Source organism: Parasteatoda tepidariorum, chromosome 1 (genome assembly GCF_982258835.1).
Source record: "Parasteatoda tepidariorum strain Cologne lab strain chromosome 1, Ptep-v5.0, whole genome shotgun sequence".
NCBI lineage: Eukaryota > Metazoa > Arthropoda > Arachnida > Araneae > Theridiidae > Parasteatoda > Parasteatoda tepidariorum.
The window spans coordinates 75,322,484-75,344,518 of record NC_141755.1 but is presented as its reverse complement, the minus strand read 5'-3'; the positions used below and the strand labels follow the sequence as shown (position 1 = coordinate 75,344,518).

Here is a 22,035-nt window from a genome sequence, read left to right as displayed (position 1 = left end):
ATCAAAAACAATGGAAAAAACTGTTTTCTGTATATTTGCTAAGCAAGGTTATTCTCCTAAAATGTTTCTCTATGTTATTCTCTTTCTAATAGTTCATACTATTACATAGCTGTCAATTTTACGCTTATATCGCTAGAAAATACATTTTTACTGCTGAGATAGTAAAATTTGAATTTTTAAATTTATTTTTGATTGAATAAATTTGATTTTAAATTATTTTAACCATTGCGACTCATAAATAATAATAAAGAACTATATAAATGCTCCGAAAATATAACTGTTGAGTAATTATGTGCTGTCAAATTAAAAAAATAAGAAAAACACTTCTACTTGCTTTAATACAAGTCTCCCATGAGCCTTTTGACCTCTTCGTGCCTGATATAAGGCATTGACTTCCTAGTCCTAGTGTTTTTATTTTATTGGGCACCTAGGCCGCGCGCGAAGCGTCCCTTATCCCATTCATCAAGAATTTAGCACTATTTTGGTTGAGCATTGGAGTAAGCAGGCAATGGGGTTGCTTTTATAAATGTTTCAAGCATTTTGCTTGAATAACAAAAGAGGAATCAAAAAATAAAACGAACAGCTTGCTCTAAACTATGTTTGTTTGAAGTTGTACAGTTGAGCATTGAAGTAAGCAGGCAGCGGGGTTGCTTTTATAAATGCTTCAAGCATTTTGCTTGAATAACAATCAAAAAATAAAACGAGTAGCTTGCTCTAAACTATGTTTGTTTTAAGATGTACGGTTGAGCATTGAAGTAAGCAGGCAGTGGGGTTGCTTTTATAAATTCTTCAAGCATTTTGGTTGAATAACAAAAGAGGAATCAAAAAATAAATTGAGCAGCTTGCTCTAAACTATGTTTGTTTGAAGTTGAGGTTGTACAAGACCTTGTCTTCTTCAGACTGATGTGACTAAGCACGGCCGGATAACTGTTTTAAAGTGGTAAATAAATTTTAAAAAATATGCATAATTTGAAGTATTAACATCTGCTAAAAATAATTTTGTTCATCGTCATGTGAAGACTTCAAAACTGATTTTGTGAAAGTAAATTGTAAGTTAATTTTATGAAATTTTAAACAGTCTTGAGACAAATTCGTCACCTCTCTTTCATTTCTACAGGCTGTGGTTACCCTTTATTTGGTGAAGTACCTTAATGGGTACTTCACCAAGTACCTATCCTCTTCAGACCCAAAGTACCTTAATGGGTACTTTGGGTCTGAAGAGGATAAAAAGTAGTAACAACAAAAAGACGTACAGAGATGTCAACTACTCCGGATTCTAGAAAATATTTTAAAAAACGGTAGAGAGCAACATGCTAAAATTTGCAGAATTTCGTGTAATTTTTCCAATAATTTATATGTTTTAACACTGTTGAACTGTAATAAAGTGGCGTATTGAGAAGAAGTCGTGTGTAAAAACCCTATGAATCGAATTTACTGAACCCGGAATTATACATTAAAAGACTACAACTAGATGGCATTTGGCATTTCTGGACGCAGCTCGATCATTTAATACGTTTGTGATCATCTACTGCCGTTAAGGTTTAACTTAAATTTACTACTAATGTTTCATTTTTTTAGACCCGTCGGCACTTCTAACACCTTTCAATTTTAAATTCTTAGGACTATAGCGTGCATTTTATTGAAATAAAATTAAATGAATTTTAGTGCTATACGTTCAAAATTTTGTGTAAGGAATTTGTGAAAAGGGCATTCTGTGTGGTAGTAGAAGAAATTAATGTCTCGACATAAAGTTTAACTGTCACTATCACATTCATGTGTAGTGACTCTTGAAGCTGTTGTTGTTGCTGTTACTTTACGTCGCACTAGAGCTGCACAATGGGCTATTGGCGACGGTCTGGGAAACATCCCGGAGGATGATCCGAAGACATGCCATCACAATTTTGATCCTCTGCGGAAGGGATGGCACCCCCGCTTCGGTAGCCCGACGACCTGCGCGCGAAGTCGAGCACTTTACGGTAGCACAGTTTAACGAGGACCAATACCGCACACCCTCGGTCCCTACGCAGACTGATCCAAGTGGTCACCCACCCGCTCACTGACCGTAGCCAGTGATGCTTGACTTCGGTGATCTGCTGGGAACCGTGTCTTAACGATCCGTCCTCTGCGGGACGACTCTTGAAGCTATGGAGGCACTAATTATTATATCTTTCAAACTATACAATTATATTCATTTTTATTTTTGATTGGCATGATGTACTATCTACAAATTATGTATTCCTGAAATCCGCTTGAAGTCCATAAGATAAAGAAATATGTGAAGAGGATCATAGATTTTAATTTTTCTTTTTTTAAATCCGTAATAGTTACTTTATAGAAAAGATGTGGCTAGCAAAAATAAATAAAATAATTTTCAGCAAATAAACAAAATATTTTTTAAGTTGCTGCCCTCAAAAACTTTTATGGAAAAATGCACCATTTCGTCTTGCAGTTAATGATCGTTAAGACACGGTTCCCAGTAGAACACCAAAGTCAATCATCACCAGCTGAGGTCAGTAAGTGCGTGGGTGACCACTTTGACCAGCCTACGAAAGGACCCAGGGTGTGCGGTATCGGTCCTCGTTAAACTGTTCGGCCGTAAAGTGCACGACTTTTCGTGCAGGTTGTCAAGCAACCGAAGAAGGGGAGCCATCCCCTCTACAGAGAATCAAAATTGCGATGGCATGTCTTCGGATCATCCTTAGGGATGTTTCCCAGACCGTCGCCAATAGCCCATTGTGCAGCTCTAGTGCGACGTAAATAAAATATCTATCTACCTACCTGAAATATTAAAAAAAAAAACGTAAATATGCCAACGAAAAATGAAAAAATAATAATAATAAAAGTGACAAACAAAACTAGGCTAATCACCATGGCTAAGTGGGGCAAATCAGGGTAAAGTGTATTTCCATGCATTATGAAGAGGTAGGGAGGAGCTACGATGTCGTCAGCAAGAGAATTAACATTCATATGAATAAAACAAGATTACAGGTCATCAAGATGAGCTGACGTGACTTGGGTGGGAATAATTTTAGCATTGTCGAAATTGAAGTTATGCCCAATATTCCAATGTGAAGCAATTGATGATTTCTCGAATTCTTAATAACGAACATATCTATCGTGTTCCTTAAGTCTAGATTATAAAGTGCGTTTAGTTTGCCCGGTGTAACCAAGGTCACACTAACAATGAATGTGGTAATAAATGACCCAGTCATTATGAAAGCTAATGGGATCTTTAATAAGAGATTTAAATTTGATTTTGTTAACATTTACTATAATAGGGTTGTACTTTTGAAACCAAATTCACGTGATACTGTTACGGACTGGTTCCTTTCTGTCCTGCCAGTATAGTTTTCGAGACTGGCTGTCATTCGCGAGATCTTTACGCGATGATTCTGGAATCCTAGACGTTCAGTCGTCTTTGAGACAATTCGAGAATTTTGGAGATGCGGTGAAAAATTATATAAAAGGGGGATGCGGTGAAGAATTATATAAAAGGGGGGGGGGATTACATCATCCACGGTTAAGTGGATGATGTAATATCAAATGATTAGGGGCCCCCTTAAAATGGATTTGTTTGAAAATAAATTTTAAAATATTAAGAAAAACAATGATTTTTTTAAAAAAAAAAAATCAATTTTAAATATATATTAAAATTTTTTCAAAATGTTATGATTAAAATTTAGTTCCAATTTAACAAAATAAAGTAAAATTCAATTTATTATTATTTATTTTAATTTTAAACATGCTTTCTGAAATGAAAAAATATATAAATACTTTTATATTTGAATAAATAAAAAATATACGAGAAAAACAACAATCGAAGGGCCCCAAAAATTTGAATGGCCTAGGTCCCCGCGTACGCTCCGGCCCTGAGCATAGCATTTATTTCTGTGCCAATATATATATTTACTGTTCTTGGATCTTTAGGATGCCAAAACGTAAGAATTTAACAATTTTTAATTACTTTGAGAAAAAATCGCGACCTGGAATTAGTGAGGTGACAGCATCTAGTATCAATGTAAATTTTTCTGTTGTACAGAAATGTGATACTTTCGTTGAAGAAAACGTTTCTAGCATAACAAAATCTGATGAATGTGAAAGTGGCCCTCAAAGTGTTACTTCCCACCCATATGACATTGGACTTTTTTCAGAAGATATTACATTATGTTCTTAAACTTAAAAAATCAAATCAAAATTTAACCAAACAATGTTGTCTTAATAAAAAGTCAAAATTGTCTAGCTGTCTAAATTAGGGAAATAATAGTGCTTTATTACAGACTCGAATTTTTAGTAGTTTCAGAAAATTATGAACACCCCCCTTGAAAAAATTCTGCGTACGCTACTGGATTAGATTATTAAAATTTCCACTATAGTTTTCATTAAAAAACCCCCCAGCTTTTTAAACAAACCAGGTTACTTTAGATTTAACAGTATTTAAAATAAAACGAATAGCATAATTTCTTACCGTTTCAATCTTCAACAAATTGAGATGAGACTGCCCATATTTAATAATATAGAATTTATTTATTAAATAAAAACTAACATCATTTAGATATTTTATAAAAAATAAAAATATTATATTTTTACTTGTTTTTCGAGTTTTTTTTCTTTTTTAATTAACTGTTAGTAAATGTTCTCCTCTATTTCTTGATACATCAATTAAAAAAGTATTATTCGACATATTATTTATTACACAACACACAACCATTCTTACATAGCATGTTTTGAGTTGGTAAGAAGTGAAATTGATACTATTGATATAAAACAAACACTTTGTTTGAATTTTGTATCACATGAATGTAAATTATTTTAAATAGCTGTTAAACATCACTTAAATTAATTTACTTTCAATCACTTTGTCAAAATTAAACTGTCAAGACATTGTCAGAAACATTTGAATTGTATCCATTTTCATTCAGTATTAAGAAGGTCATATTATTGAATGATTAAATATGATTTTTGAAGGGGTATATGTCATTGTAAGTGCACATTGAAAATTAATTTTCATATTAAACTTATTCAAAAGACCATTAGCATGAAGCTTTTCCGCTTTTACCCAAAGCTTTTTTGTGTCATTGAAGATATTGTCACAGGTTTCACATTTCAAATAAATATTCCAATTTGTCAAAGTCGCTTTCACATGCATTTAATTTGGCTACCACTGCTGTACAATAGAAAAAAATCAACGTTCAAAATTCAAAATTGAGAATTTGGAATCTCTTTATGATAAACTACATGCTGCAAGAACATTTGATTCAGAAATAAATTTTGTTTTATCAGTTTTCTGAAACCCTATTTTAGCATTTATAGCATTAGCATAGAAAGAAAAAAGTTGTCAAGAAACTTTTCTCGGATTCCATCAGGAAGCACTTGCGTTGCTTTTTCGATTGCGTGGCAAAGGAGAGGAGCCATTTTCTCAGTGAAGGATCAAAATTGTGATGGTGTGTCTTTGGATCATCCTCAGGGATGTTTCAAAGAGCATCGCCAATAGCTCAATAAGCAGTTTTAGAGCAAATTAAACAAAGTATCACTACTACTACATAACAAAAATCACAACTTGGAAATGTAGAGCTCAGATAATAATTATCAACAATTTTAATAACTAATTATTAGAAAACTTCTGATCTAGTGTTGATTAAAAGCTACAAAAAACTTCTAAAAGCACAGCAAAAGAGCACAAATAACATCACATAAGCTTTTGTATAAATAAAATACCAAATAAAGTAATATGCAAACAGATCATAATTTTTTTGTAAGAAATTACTAACACATTAGTATAGAATAGGAGATCTAAAAGTTAACATTGTATTTTTTAAAAGGAATTTAATAATATTTTTCACATTAGTGCTTCTAATGCAACTTTAAGTTTCAAATTTGAAAAACCTATTAAAAATTTAGTTTAATACTTTAAAAAATATTTTTTTCTTCAAAATTTGGCAAATTACTACAGCTAAATCACAGTTTTTTCTTCTTCTAGAAAAAAAATCACATATTCTATCATTTATGAACAAGTGCTGCAGTAAATAATTTATTTACATGAAATGCACAGCTAAAACAGCTGCACAATCATAAAATCATAATTGAAAAAGATAAAAACTATATATGAATGGTTTCTCATATCGTTCCTTAATAGCTTATACATTATAAAATACCCTTATACTACTTTTCAAAAAGAATGTTCTGCTTAATCACACTACATGAATATATGTATCTTTTGAATGAACATGAGAGTGCTTTTTTAATTGAAATTTTAATGCAAAAGTTTTATCACACATGCTACAGGAAAAAGGCTTTTGTCCAGTATGAACAAGAAAATGAGTTCTTAAATTTACTCTAAAATTAAATCTTTTATAACACACACTACATGAATAGGGCTTTTTTCCGGAATGAATAATACTGTGTTGCTTTAAAGAGGACTTCAGTGCAAAAGTCTTATTGCAAACACTGCATGAATAAGGCTTTTCTCCTGTGTGAATAACAAAGTGCTTCTTCACGGAGACTTTGTATGAAAATGTCTTATCACACACACTACAAGAATACTTCTCCGTATGAACAAGAGAATGTCTATCTAAATCATATTTACTTGCAAATGCTTTAGAACACACATTACACGAATAAGGTTTCTCTGTAATGTGAACTAGACGATGGTGCTTATCCAAATGTGCCTTTTGTGTAAAAATTTTTTCGCACATATTACAAGGATAAGGCTTCTCTCCAGTATGAACACGAGCATGTCTTTTCAAATTGCTATTTCTCGAAAATGTTCGATTGCATACGCTGCAAGAATATAATTTTTCTTCCGCATTATGGGCACGGACATGCTGATTGAAATTGCTCTTATTTATAAAACTTTTACCACAAATGTTACATGAATAAGGTTTATCTTTGGAATGAGCAAGAGAATGTTTATTTAAATCAACTTCACAAGTGAAACTTTTATCACACACACTGCATGAATAAGGCTTGTCTTCTGCATGAACACGAGAATGTTTATTCAAATTGCCTTTTTTCGCAAATTTCTTATTGCATACAGTGCACAAATAAGGTTTTAAGTCTCTAGAAGTATGAACACGATAATGCTCATTTAAATTGCTCTTACGTATAAAACTTTTGCAACATATACTGCATGAAAAAGGTTTCTCTGTCATATGAATGCGATAATGTACGTGTAAATCGCCTCTTCGTCTAAAATTTTTGTTACATGTGCTGCATGAAAAAGGCCTCTCTCCACTATGAATAAGAGAATGTTGAACTAAATTTTTCTTTCTTGTAAATGTTTTATGGCACTCATTGCACGAATAAGGTTTCGCTGCAGATTGACTGCAAGAACTATCTTTGGTTGCAAGTGAATTATCACAATCATTTGTAGTTTCATTTTCCGTGTTTTCCATCTTAAAACAAATGTGTATATATATATATATATACTGCTATTTAGCATGAAAACGAAACTGTAGAGCTAATTAATTTTAGAGGATATTTCTGCAACGGTATATGTTCACGCTAACTACAATCGCCAAGCTGTAGTAATCTTTTAATTTGCAGTAAAAAAATTTAAAAAAAAAAAAAACGAACTTCGAGTAGGACACGTTGTGGGATGCTTTTTTCTTAGTTACTTGCAGACTGTAAGTCACCAAACCTTGACGTTTATTTGGGCTTTGATACCGATGCGAAAATCTTCCTGAATATTCAGTTGTAATAGATTGTTATACAATGTTTAGCTGCAAGTCTAATTTTTCTTACATGTAAATGGTTTATGACACACTCCACAAAAATAAGATACATCGTCAAAATGAATAAAATAGTTTATATTAAAATCACTATTCCAATTAAAATATTTACCACACACTCAAGAATAAAATTTCTTTTCAAAATGAATAGAAAAGTGCTTTACTAAAGTTCTTTTCAGGCAAATTTTTATCACACACATTGCATAAATTTTGTCATAGACATAGAGGTAACCCATTTTTTTTTCAATTTAATTGCGCGTAAGTAAAAATGTTTTTTTAGCAAATGTCTTGTTTTCCTACAAACAATGTGGTTCTCTTTAAATAAAAATTACTGATAGTGTTTTCTTCATCAAAGCTAAGTCAGAAATGCATCCCACTAAATGACTGTTTAGATTAGAAATTAAGAAACAGAAATATCAAAAAATCCTATATCAAATATTAAACTCTAATATCGAAACTTGGTAAACAAAAACTAGATAGACAAGTATCGAAACAGGGTAGTTAATAGCCTTGTTTTTGTCCAACTTAATCCTTAAAAAGGTTTTAACTGGTTTATAAGCCTGTCCAAATAATAGACTACGATAACTAAACCCTCGGCCTGCTTGGTTTTAAAAATTTCTGTTATACGATTTCAAGAGATGGCAATACTGCAGTTTGTTTTGTCTTCTGCTATTTTTCGTGAAAATTTTTAGCGGTAATTTATAAGTTCTTGAGTGAGTTCCTCCTTAACCAGATTTCATTGCTATTTACGCCAATTTGAAATCCCTCACCAATTTAAACATTTACTTAATTTTTGATTGTACAGGACAAATACATCGTTTAATAATTTTTAGTCAACTTTTACTTCTGTGTTTTAAAACTGTCGAAGACTGTATTTATAGTTTAATATTTTGTATGTCCTTTTCATATTTCTACGTTGTATTAAGTTTGTATAACTTATTTATGCTTTGTTTTTTTATGCTAAATGAGATTGTTTTAGGATGGTAAAGAATTGTGGTCCAAAACACTCGAACAAATACAAGCGGAAAAAATCGGAAGTTGCAAATAGCGTTTTATTGCTAGGCTATAATTTAATCAGGGTGTATTTTTGTTTGAAGTCTGATCTTTAACTTCGTGTGTTTATTTTTCGCATTTTACTAAGCCAAGAGACACGCATGTTTTGAACAAACAGCTCGATTGTGATACCTGTAAATTAACCGCGAGAACGCTCCATCCTAAAAAGTTACACCTGCTGGCACCTGGGGTATCTCATACTTCAATTTTTGAAATTCGATACAAATAGCGTTATCCATTTTTTAAACAGTTCTTAATTTATCATAACTGAATAGAACTTGAGTGATTAGAGAAATGTTTTAAAAATAAGTTTATAATCAAGTAAAATTCGTTCATTTGAAAATTCTAGTAAAATAAACATACCACTAAGTTTAATTACATAACTAATATAAAACAATCACCATGAACAAATCGTGTGTTTGTAGCATGTATTTATTGTGTATTTTTAAAAAAATTTTTTTTGGCATTTTCTTCCATTTGAACTTTGTCAATCAAATGTCATGGACTCATTTGAAACACATACCCTTCTTTTGCATACAGTATTTTTAAAATTTTTCTTTTTATAACCGTCGTTGAACAGCCGACTCAATTTTCGGGTTTACGACTACTAATGTTCAACTTCGTAGCCTTGTAATTTTGAACCCATCCAGAAGACTAGGAAACTTCTAGATCAGTACCCCCAGAGGTATTGATTTGTTATGGGAACATGGAGGACTTTATGACTTGACGGATTTAACGTGCATCAGTCAGCATTTACTACACGGAGAGTCTTCGACCGGCAGGGATCGAACCCACGACCTCTTAGGCATGGGCCCAGTGCCCTACAAACCAGGTTATCCCGGCCCTGCATGCAGTGTTTAAACTTCTCAGTTTAGTCTCAATCTCAAATTGTCATTCTAGGCAACTTTTTATTAACTTAAATAGAAAATCCTTTAAAAACAGATGCTTGCTTCTATATTTGAACAGGGATTAGCAGTTGAAGCTGAAATAAATCAAGCATTTATTGCAGCAATATTCAGGGCAGAAGAGAAACGTTATTATTAGCACACCTATTAGTTATTCTGGTAATTGCATGGTTTGCTAAAAGAGATTTAAAATGTAAAAATCTTGCAAGCAGAAATATTTGAAATGTTATGCAATAGAAGTTAATTTCTCTTACACACATTCCATATGAAAAAAACCGAAAAAAAAAAAAACCACACACACACAACTATGCACATGAGGTGTGCCATAATCATATTTCTACAAAATAAGCTAATCAATCCTTTTCTAAAACTCTTATTTTAAATGGAAACTTGTTCAAAAAGTCAATTAGACAGTTAATACTAAATGCAATGGGGAATTTTGGCTTCACAAGTTAGGAATATAAATTTTTTTTTTTTTTTTTAAAATTTGAGATCTGATGCATCTCAAGTCCATTTTCGCAGGTTGAAATTGGATTTGTCAATTTAACTTCTACTAAACATTTGTCTAAAAATTGTCCAGATTTTCACATAATGCAGAAATCATATCAAAAAATTTTAAAACCTGTTTTTTATTCAATATTCTTAAATTACAAACACTTTAAAACAAGAGTTTCAAATGAAATGGCATTTACCATAGTTATGTTGTCAATTATTTTTTCTCTCTATTAGGAATATTCAACTTTTTTATAGAGCTGGGCTATGATACACCCCACAAGCATCACATGGGCTAATTAATAAGGGTATATGCAGGACGTTATTTAGAAAAAAGGAGAAAATATTGTTTGAACTTTGTCATTGCATTAGTTGACATATATTATCTAGGTCTTGTGCAGGGTCTTAACTAGGATTTCATTTTGGCAGGAGTTCACATTTTAGTTTATTGTTTGACTAAATAACTCTTTGAATCACATTTCCTTTATTGTTTAAATTACATTTTTTACAAAATTATTTTAACTCATTTGTTCACATTTTTGTACCAACTGTAAGGGATTTATCGCATTCTTCAGCCTGAAGACTTTTAAAGCATAACATTCAGGATATATCAGATTCAATTAATTATTTGTAGCTTAAAACTTCTATTTTATTTTGATAAAATAAATTACATAATTACAATTATCTCATAAAATAGCTAAAAATGTATCAGCTCTACACATCTTTATTATATTCGATACATTGTTTCTGGTGATCATAGCAACATCTTCAAACTCTCCCTGTTACTATCAAATATCAGTCCTCTTTCACTTCATAGGGTGATAACCATACACAGAGTGTTTACCCTATTTTCTTAATCTTCATTATAGCAATGCACAAATTAGAGACATGAATTTATCGAAGAAAGTTTCTCCATTCATCAGCACACAGAAAACTGGTTTGTTGTAGAGGAAAGCAACCAGTTTCTGCATAAAACTGATGTTTGGTTCTATACTTAAACAATTGATCTGAAATTTCATTTTGTTTTGGTTATAAAATTTGTAACTATATTTTTGTATGTTTATTAAGTGATTCTTATTTTCTTTTAGTCAAAAAGGAAGCATAAAATGGCCCAGACCAGTAAATGGGGAATATGGCTTAAAAATGCAACCAAGAATCTCCTTTTTAGTGTGCCTGTTGTTGTTGTATTTTTGGATAATGTGGGATATGTTGCCAAAGTAGAAGGTATATCAATGCAAGTAAGAAATACCACAAACATTTTTTTAAATCTATTATATAGTATCTGTTTGTATAAAATATGTATTTTTTGTGAGTTGAAATCAGTTGTGTAATGCGCACTAGTTTGGTACATTGCTTACAACATTTTAACACTAGTTACTGCTACAGACAGGGATATATCTTAGGAATTTCACCTGGATATTCAGTTACCTGGCTGTAGTATACTTCTTTTTTTCTTTTAGTATTCATTTTTTTATTAATCAACTGTTATTATTTCATCTTGTTTTGAAATTTGCTTTACTAAGTTTTTTCTATGAATTTTAATTTTTGTTTAAGTTCAACTTGGTACTCTCTGAACTCCAGCCATCAACAATACCAATATAGCCTGACGTGCCACACATCTGGATCACAATACTTAAAAATTTACATTGTATTTTAAAACTTACTGAATGCATAAATCTTTCATAATATTAATTAAAACATTTTTAATTAAAACATTTTTAATGACTGATTTACATAATAAAATTGAATATTAAAAATGGAATTATGGATATCTATCTTGCTCTCCAAATGAAAATTTGAGGATATTTTAAAATTGCTGATTTGAAATAAAATGTACCCATGTTGGCATAATTTGCTAGTTACTGGGCAAATAGATCAAAATACTCAATTTTTTTATAAGAAGGAAGACAAGACAGCTTTCCCTGTCTTGGAAATTGTTTACAATAGTGCAAAAATATGAAAACTGTTTTTTATTTTTTTAAATTAACTGTTTTTTTAACGATAAATTTGAAATTCTATAGGTGGAGGTGGCATGACCACTCTTCAGTTTGGTATTAACTTAAATTATCAAAGATATTCAGATGAAACAATTGAGGATAATTGAGGTTTTACTGTAGTGTTCTATTACTTAAATTACATTTCGGTGGAGGTGGCATGACCACTCTTCAGTTTGGTATTAACTTAAATTATCAAAGATATTCAGATGAAACAATTGAGGATAATTGAGGTTTTACTGTAGTGTTCTATTACTTAAATTACATTTCATTATGTCCTTTAATTTTATGGTATTAAATATTTAAATGCAAAATGAAGATGAAAATTATTGATCTATTACCACAATTTTAAAGCATATTTTGTGTTTATTTCTTATTTTATTTATAAATTACAGTTGAACCTTGATATTACTAATACGAAAGGAGAAACTAAAACATCTCGTGATTTTGAACATTTGTGATATTGAATGTTCCCCCCCCCCAACAATTTAATTAAAATAATTACTATACTGATATTTTAAAAGATGCTCAACAAGTATTCACTTCAAAAAAAAAAAAATATTTATTTCAAGCAATATATTTTCTTTTCATTTGATTTGCAGGTTTTGCTAATCTGGTCATCTTCTTTTCTGACATATCTCTAGATCCCTTTGCCTCTTTTAATATTTTTGATTTATCATAATCACCATATATGAAACATTACAGTCCAAGGCAGTGCTGTATTTGTAAAAAAAAAATAATGATTTGGGGGAATTAATCTTTTTATAGGGTGTATGTCATAGTTAACTGATTTTTGTTAGGCCAAGCAACGACCAGTTTAAATTACTTGGCCAGCATTAATTTTTAAAAAAAGCAGAAATTTTTTTTTAAAAAAAAGGGGGTTTGCTGCCAATTTGCATTATTTTTATGTTTGATATATTTCGTCATAAAAGCTATTGATAAATAATTGTTTAATATAATAAACTATCTAAATTTCTATTATATATAACTGAGTTAGCACACAATGGACAATTACAGTCAAATTTTTTTAAAATTTTAATGCATTCAGAATCCCTCAAAACTCCCAGAAAACATTTTATTACTTTTCTAAGAAGGCTATTTATTTAGTTATTTTCAATCAAAAAACGCTTACTTTCGTTTTCGCCTGAAACGGGGAGTCACGTGATTATTCACGAACTGACGTCACACGTGTCCATCTCCCGTTCACTTACAATAGCTGTGCTGTGAAAAGCAATACGTTCTTGCTTTCGTTTAAATTTTCTAATTAAATCCAACTATTTTAGATGATCTAAAGCTATCTGAATAAAAAAATTGCGCCTTAATATCGCTTAATAAAAATGTGGATTTGATATAACGTATTTTTATAATGTTAAATTTCAGTGGTACCCACTGAAACATTGTTAATACTTGACGAAATTTTCTAGCATGGAATATTTATGATTTTTTAGTTCAATAAAAAAAGTGCATGGCATTGCTTATAAATAATGCGTTATAAATACAAAATAACTTCGTTTTTTCATTTTTTAACTATATTCTTAATTTTAGTGTATACTTCAAGTTCATTTATATATATATATATATATATATATATATATATATATATATATATATATATATATATATATATATATATTCCTGCAGATTTTATTAACTTCACTTTAATTGCCTTAATCTATGTTTTAAGAGTATTTGAAATCAAGCATATGCATTTATTTAGTTCTTTATCGCAGAAATAAGAATAAAATTTTATAAATGCATATAAAAATAATTTTTCGCCGTAGCAAAGTTCCTATTTACTCAAAGAATAAAAATATTGAGAAAAAATATCAACATTACTGTTTATTTTTTAATTATTTAATAAATAATAAGGAATGTGCATTAGAATTTCTTTCCATTTTGTATAAGTTAATTTTTTATTTTTGTTCTCTAACTTTAGTGAAACAAAAACTTCAAGCTTATTGATATTCGCTGAAATTTTGTGGATAAATTAGTTAATTAGATATGGATAAATGAGAAATTAAGTGAAATTTTAAGTATAACTAGATTATGGTGATGATGATGGTCAGATATATTTCAATGGACTAGATTCTTGAAAGTGTTGATACGTTTTCGGCTATACCGTATGCATAACCTGAGATTTTTTTAAAACTACTTTATTAAATTTTTTTAAATTAAAAATGTATAATGTATTAATTTTACTATTTTAGAATTCCTCATTGCAAGCACTGACAAATAGCTTTCAAAAATAAAGAGAGAAATGAACAATAACCATACTTTATTAATACTATATTACAGAAAAAGGAATTAAAATTTATAAATTTAAAAATAAAAATAATTTCGAACTGTAACGGAATTCCTATTTAAGCTAGGAATAATAAATATAAGCGTTAATGTGTATTTAAATATTTAATACATAGTGAAACAAAAAAAAAATGACATAAACTGCATAAATATTTACTTAAAAAGAAAATCCTTCTACTCTAGTAATAAATAAATAAATTAAAGAAGCAACATTAAATTACATTATTTGAATTTTTGATCATTAACACATAGATTGTAACGATGATGAACTGATATTTTTCAATGGAGTAGATTTATGAAAATACTGATTTGTTTTAATGCAATAGCGAATTATAAAATCATCCATCCTATATCAAAATGTATAAAATTTCTATCCAATCTGCGACTTATTTTAATTAAGTAATTAGGTTGTAATGAAGCATTATTTTAAATTAAAAGTAAGTGGAATAAAATAGTATTTTCTATGAATTTTAACACCACTGATTTCAGCCGAAAAGAAATGTTGATTCGCTGTAAAGAGCTACATAATCATTTCTTCAGATATTTTAATAATAAATAACAACGTTTGAAGTCTTAAAATCTTTCTTTCATTTTGCACACATTCTCAGAACCGTGAATTTAATTCACAAAATTTTTACTGATTATTTACAAAGGATGTTCATACGATATACGTGATATCAAAACTAAAAGAGCATTGAAATAGCCTTAGCGGATGGAGACGGCACGTTTCCCTTCGGCACATTTGACGTCATAACCAATCAGGGGTCGTTTTTGATTGCATCACTTACGGAGGCCTTTTGGGGCAATTTAAATGTTTAATAACTAAATAAATTAACATTTGCCGAAAAAAACAATCAGATTTTCGGTTTCAGGAGAGAATTTCCAATAAGTTAGGCATGAAAATAAAAAAATTTATGATATGCTGTAATTGTCCATTCTTTATTAGCACTTGAAAAGTACTATGCAATTCTTATTTGTTAAGCACATTGCCTTGATAGCTAAAAGATAGAAAATATATAGATGCATATACACAAAAAAAGATACAGATTTGTTTTGTTAAGAGCTTAGTAGTAAGAGAAGTTCACATTTGTATTAACTTATTTTACTTACTTTAAAATTATTTTTATTCAAATAAAAAGTGAATTTCCTAAGCCCCTCTTTTTCGTTATTGCTCGAAGATAATTATTTGATCTTAGATTGGTTGCCTTGCTTACCAGACTCTAAAATATGTAAAGCAGAGTTATAATAAAAAATAATCATATTTAATATTTTTAAAATTTTACAAACCACATGAAATTAACTAAAAGCAACTTTATCTAAAGATTTCACACTAATTAAATATTTGTAAATTCAATTTAAATATTTACTTTAATTACTTATCTTTTCAACAACGCCAGAAATTTTAAACGCTATAAACGTTTCCGAAATTAAGTTTTTTTTACTGGAACTATTCTTATATTTTCATTGCGTTTGTTTACAGATGAGCCCTAAAATTGCACCAATTGGATTTGAAAACTCGCTTGCTCTTTTGAATATAATTAGTACAATCGACACTTCTGTCAGAGTGAAATTTTTTTTTCTCAGAACCGAGTAGAAATGTTTTTTTCACTTTGTGACATTTTTTTTTGGATTCATTAAATTAATGTATTTTTTGTTATTTGATTAGCAAATATTATTAGGTATACGCACATCTTGCATGTCTACATCTTAAAACTGAATTGTTCAATAATATCTTTTCAACCTGGCAATCTGTTTCTTATTGAGTTTTCTGAATTAAAATTTAAAAAAGCATCTAAAATTCTTCAGAAATTAGGACAAGAAGTTTTTTGTGAAATCGGGTCCCTGAGAATTATATTCGAATAAAGAGGTTTTCTCCTAAGAGCAACATCACAAACGAAAAGAGCATTTCGATATTTTTCTGATATCAAAACATTTGTTTAAATTAAAGATCCATGATATCATGGTTCAACTGTAAAATAGAATTTTGACTTTGATATTTACTGTAACAATTATTTTAATTTTATATAGCCAGCTTTGAATCCTGAAGAAGATAAAACAAATGATTATGTGTTGCTAAATAAATGGGTGATGCGCAAGTTTGAAGTTAAGCCTGGTGATATAGTAGCATTGACGTAAGTCATGTTTATTTTTTATTTACTTATGCTTTGTTTTCTAACTCAATATAGGTGCTTTACAAAAGCAGTTTTTGATGTGTTAGACCCCCTTTCATTGTCAAATATAGAAGAACTATGATTATCTGAAGCTGTTTAATCTGAATACCTGTTAAACCAAAGTAGATTCAAAAAATTCATTTTTTAAAATATGTTAAAAAATATTTTACTATCTCTCTAATCAAAATGTTTTGATTATTTAAAGTAGGTTTGATATAAATAAAAGAAAACAGGTTTAATCATTCCTCTAAGTCGTAATCCTTTTATCTCAGCTTGTCACAATTTATTTAGAGCGATTGAGTCCTTTGTGCATAGATTGAAAGAGAAAAGGCAACAAATTGTTACCTCCTTGATTGTGGTTAATGTTTATTTTGGGATTTTTCCTGCTGTAAAAAGATAAAGTCTTGTATTAAAAAGAAAAAGAATTGAAAGGAGTAAAAATAGAATAATTGATTAATATGAAATTTTAATTTTCAAATATAATTTCTTTTTCTAATTTTATTAATATTTGCCTAGATTTAGTTGGATAAGAGGCTTTCTAATTAAATTATCTTTTTATTGAATGAATACATAGAATTGATCATTTTATGTGAGTAGCAAAATAGGGTTTTGTTATGGGTTTTGAAAAGGAAATCAAAAAGTTATAATTTTTGTTGCATCATCCATTTTTCCCCATTATCATTAGTTTTGTTTCTTGCCTATTCTAGTTTTTATTTTTGCTTAAAAGAAACTTATTTTGCTATCTGTGCAAGGGAAATATAGTATCCTAGTGCAGTGATTATTCTTTTTATGTGTTATAGCAGTGTTCCCCAACCCGTGGACCGGTACCAATCCGTGGATCAAAACCGGGCCACCCATTTCATTGAAACTGAATTTAAATTCCTAGGCTTATACCTCAAATTAAAAATATCTGTGTTCCATTAAAATTTTATTTATTTAAAAAAGGGGGCACTCGAAGGTAGTGACATAAATTTTTTAATGTTTTAAAAAGTAAAAGAAAAAAGGAAAAGAAATTAGTTTTAATTAAAAAAAAATCAATCATCATAACTGTAAATATCATAAATTAAACACGAAAACACGGCGCGATATTTACATTGAATAAACTGGACACAAGCAACACACGTCGGGTGTCATTGCCTCCGATTACCCCCTGATGGAACCGTCTCATTGCAAAGAAACAAGCTCAGGGTTCTCATTGATTTTATGTTCTAGTAAGTTATAATGTTAAATCCCTTTATATTTATTTTTTTGGTGCAACTGTATTTTATTTTGAAGACATGTTTAAATACAATTAAATTAAAATTAATAAATCAAAATAATCTAAAATATAAACAATCAACGTCCCCCCCCCCAGCGGGCCGCGTTAAAATTATCAAACGTTGACAGGTCCGCAGTGATAAAAAGGTTGGGGAACACTCTGTTATAGCACATCAAATATGCTAAAAGTCGTAGACCAAACACAAAAATAAAGTTAGGTCACATAATTTTCGAAAGCAGAAAAAATTGGGATGAGCACCACAGAATTGTTCTGATGTGGAAGAAATTAACCAAACTTTGAAAAAAGTTAGCAAAAGTTGTTTTCAGTTCCGCATTATCACCAGAAGTATAAACTACTTATGTGAATATCATATTACATACTTGCTTTTCTTTGATGCAGTTGTGTGAGTTTTTAAATGTAATTGAAAGCTTTGATTCTTCAATAATAAGTCTTTTCTTATTTGTCTATCATTAAATGGAATGCATATAAATGCACACATTAATTAGATGAATATAAGGAATTAGAGAGTTTGTTGACAACTGAGTATCACAGTTCATTTGTATATATTTTTTTCTTTTAAAAAATCTTGAAGCTTTTCTTTCTGTATGTTTTAGTTTTTAAAACTTAGTTTAAATTGCAATTTATTTTATTTCACATAAACTTTTGTAGATTTTATAGGTTTTAAATTTTAGCTTTTAGTAAAAGTAACATCTTTAAAAAACTGAAACATAAATAATTTACTCATGTGTAACTTTGAAATCTGAATTTATTCTGTTTTTAATTTGGACCTAAACTAAACTCAGTGGCATGACAGCCCATAGAGGGCCAGCCTACTGTGCCCATCTTAGTTTTCTTGACCTTGGGCTCTGGGATGCAGGAGCAGATGTTCCGGTCAGGTGGTCAGCCGAACGCAAAACCCCCAGTGTTTAGTTCCCTAGCACGCTTGGTAATCATTTATCGACCCACTGAAGGGATTAAAGGCTGAGTCAACCTTGCCCGACCCAAGGATCGAACCCAGGACCCGTGGCACGAGAGCTCGAAGCGCTACCACTCAGCCAGCGGGCGTCATTAATTTGGACCTACTTTTGCTATAAAAGGACCCAAAAGTTTGAAAATCACTGATAGTGAAAACGGAAAATGGAGCAAAGCTTTAGAAAGCTTTCTAAAGAATGTAAATAATAGAATAAACTTTGAAATCAGCAGACGATTCAGAATTATAGACTGCTTTTTGCAAAAAGTTTTTACAATAAAGAGTGAAAGAGTATTTCTGAGGCGAAAGTGTAACTTAAATTTAAAATTAATTATCTTCATATTTAAATGATGAAAGCATATTTTGTAATTGGACAAATTAAAACAAAGTTTTTATAGTATGGCATTATTATTTTAAAAAAAATATATATATATTGAAATTATGTTTAAAAAAAAAGATTTCCTCTATAATCTCAATATTTTGATTATTTGCAGTATGTCTAATATGAATAAAAGAAAGTAAATATAATTATTCCACACAGTTCTTATCCCTTTCTCTCATCCTGACTCAACATGTCAGACTACTGATGCCTGACTCAACTGGTTGAGCCCACTGTGCATAAATTGTACGACAAAGGACAACAACTTTTTACTTCCCTGATTCTAATTAATGTTTCTTTGTTCTTTCTCCTGATAAAAAAAGGATCAGATCATCTCATAAAAAGAAATCAAGTTAAAAGGATTAAAAATAGAATAATTGGGTATGAATTATTTGAAATTCATGGTCCAAGTGCTGCGATAACATGAAGCAAATTGAGTTATAGCAACAATCGAGTTATTGTACTTTGAGTTATTGCAAGTTGACTCTAATTCCTATAAATTATTTTCTTTAAAGTTATGTTGGCGTTTCAAGAAAAAATGTTTCTTGCAATTATATTATTAAAATACTTACTAAAAGCAAATTATTAATTAAAAATTAAAACTTTTTTGCAATTTTAATTTGAATATTGTCTAAAGTAGCTTCCTATTTGGATTTGAAATAAAGACTAGATTAACTACTAAGTACTTAATAATTGTTTTCATTTATACTACTTAAAATAAATGAATCCTTGAAAGTATTTTTTGTTAAATTTATAGCAAAAAATAATTTTTATGACTTAAATGGAAATTTCCTGCAAAGGACTTTGGACATTAATTAGTTACTAATAATTGACCAAAAGTTTAATTTATCTTTTGCTATTTATTTGGGATGTGGTGGATATTTAGTGTGAAAACAGCTTTTGCACTATTGTAAGGACTACAGGTCAAACTGTGACTTTATATTTGCTTGACCCTCTGTGATTTAAAGATTCATTTACGAATGCACCTCTAAGAAAGTTTTTATATATTTGATTTTGATTACTTATTTTTACTTTCTGATTGAATATTTTTGATTTGGATTACTTAGAAGAATTTTCAAATGCCTGCGTTTATAATTAATTTATTTTTAACTTTAAAATTAAATAAGTAAAATATTTTTTCGAAATAATGGGCATCCCACTCAGCAACTAAGCATTGATTGAAGTGTTTTGGCTGAATTTTTTTGGATTACTTAAAAAAGTTGCAATTTACTGTTTGTTATGTTTTTGTTTTATTGATATTTTTCTTATTTTTAACTATTGAAATTTCCATGATCTGGCAGTTTATATTTATTCCAACAGTTAAGTCTGATTACTGCAATTATCAATAGTTGCATTTTTTTAAAATGTCTAATGTTTCTAATTGAGTATGCAAAATTGAAATAATTTCTTATTTAAATTGACTAAATTAAGCATATAAGTAACAATCTGTATTTTACTTTGGATAACTTTCAATTTTTTTCTACCTAAACTATTGCTCAATAGGACTGGTCTTGTCTTAGTAGAAATTGATCTTCTGGGAGATATTTTTTATTTTTTAACTGTGGTAACATCAATCTAGCATTGAGGCTTCCATATTGTTATTGCCTTGAATATCTGTTTGCATTTCCAAGTGGTTGGTTGATTAAATTTTTTTTTCTTTTGCTCTTAAATTCACTCACCTCAATGATTTTATCTTGATATAGTTATCACTTACATTTCATTTTCATTCCATTGATTTCAGTTTGTAGAATACCAATTTTGTAGAGTCACGATGTCTCAGGGGATAGAGTGCTTGCGTCGCAATGAGGTGACTCTCAATGGGATAATAAATAAAAAAATTTGGAGACTGAAAATTGATAAGAGTGACTTGAAATTTTTAAATTATGTTTTCCCACTAGCTGTGTGTAAATTAATTTTCTGGTGATAAACATATTTTAATTTTTAATTATACCCATTTAGTTTTTTATTTATTCCAATACAATTGGTGTTGAAGCTTATTAAATACTATAATACTATAAATACTATATTTTGTACATGAATAATTAAAAATACTAGTGCAGAGAAATTTGAAATTATTATTTTTTCTTTAATGTATTCTGAACGAAACTAATTTACTCTTTATTGCATATTTAATTGACAAAGTGCCTCCGTATCTTTAAAATTCTGGGATGTGTAGCTTGAACAAAAATGACTATGCTTTTATTTTTTAGATAATTTTTGAATGATAATTTTTTAAACATTTTAGTTAGGAATATTTATTGTTTTAGTTATATTATTGATTTTGAACAATATTATTTATATATTTTACAGATGATTTGAGGGGTAAATATGAAAAAAAAAAATCTGATTTGAGTCAAATAAATCCATTTTTGCAAATTTAAAAAAAAAAAAAAATCATGATTTTTGCCTGTCTTGCATGCAGTAAAATTCGCAAATATAAAAGATCCTTAAAAATTATACGTAAGAAATTTATATTTTTTTTTAAATTTAGGTTGAATTTTATCCAATGATACTAAAAAATTGGAATAAATCCTCATACTGTTACATCTGCAAATAAGCAATAAAAGAATTCTTCACTTTTTATATTTTACAGTTTATTCCCTTAATACAGCTTTTTAATTTATACTAGACGCAAGTTTAGGAATGTTTTAAAAATGTATCTTAACAAACTTCCATCTGTGTGTTTGCTTGCTATTTTAAAAAAATAAAAGGAAAATTTAGATGAAAAGTAATCTGGAAATGCTGTAATACTCTCTAAGTGCTTTTGTAATCTTCAGCAATTGCA

At 29.5% G+C, this 22,035-nt stretch overlaps 1 protein-coding gene across 9 annotated transcripts in view; it reads left to right on the top strand.

Annotated features, from left to right (window-relative positions):
• The first annotated feature begins 8,312 nt into the window (after positions 1–8,312).
• Positions 8,313–22,035, top strand: part of LOC107443405 (mitochondrial inner membrane protease subunit 2) — a 137,798-nt gene continuing 124,075 nt past the window's right edge. For 4 of the 9 annotated variants that reach the window (XR_015434953.1, XR_015434952.1, XR_015434951.1 and 1 more), the window contains exons 1-3: positions 8,313–8,440; positions 11,266–11,415; positions 16,501–16,604. Coding sequence is in view for 3 of the 9 variants with exons in the window: in XM_016057255.4 (XP_015912741.3) it covers positions 11,284–11,415; positions 16,501–16,604 (236 nt within the window). In the remaining 6 variants the exon portion in view is untranslated. Of the gene's footprint in view, positions 8,620–11,265; positions 11,416–16,500; positions 16,605–22,035 lie in introns of all 9 variants that reach the window. The other 5 variants (XR_015434950.1, XR_015434949.1, XR_015434948.1 and 2 more) reach the window with 2 other exon arrangements.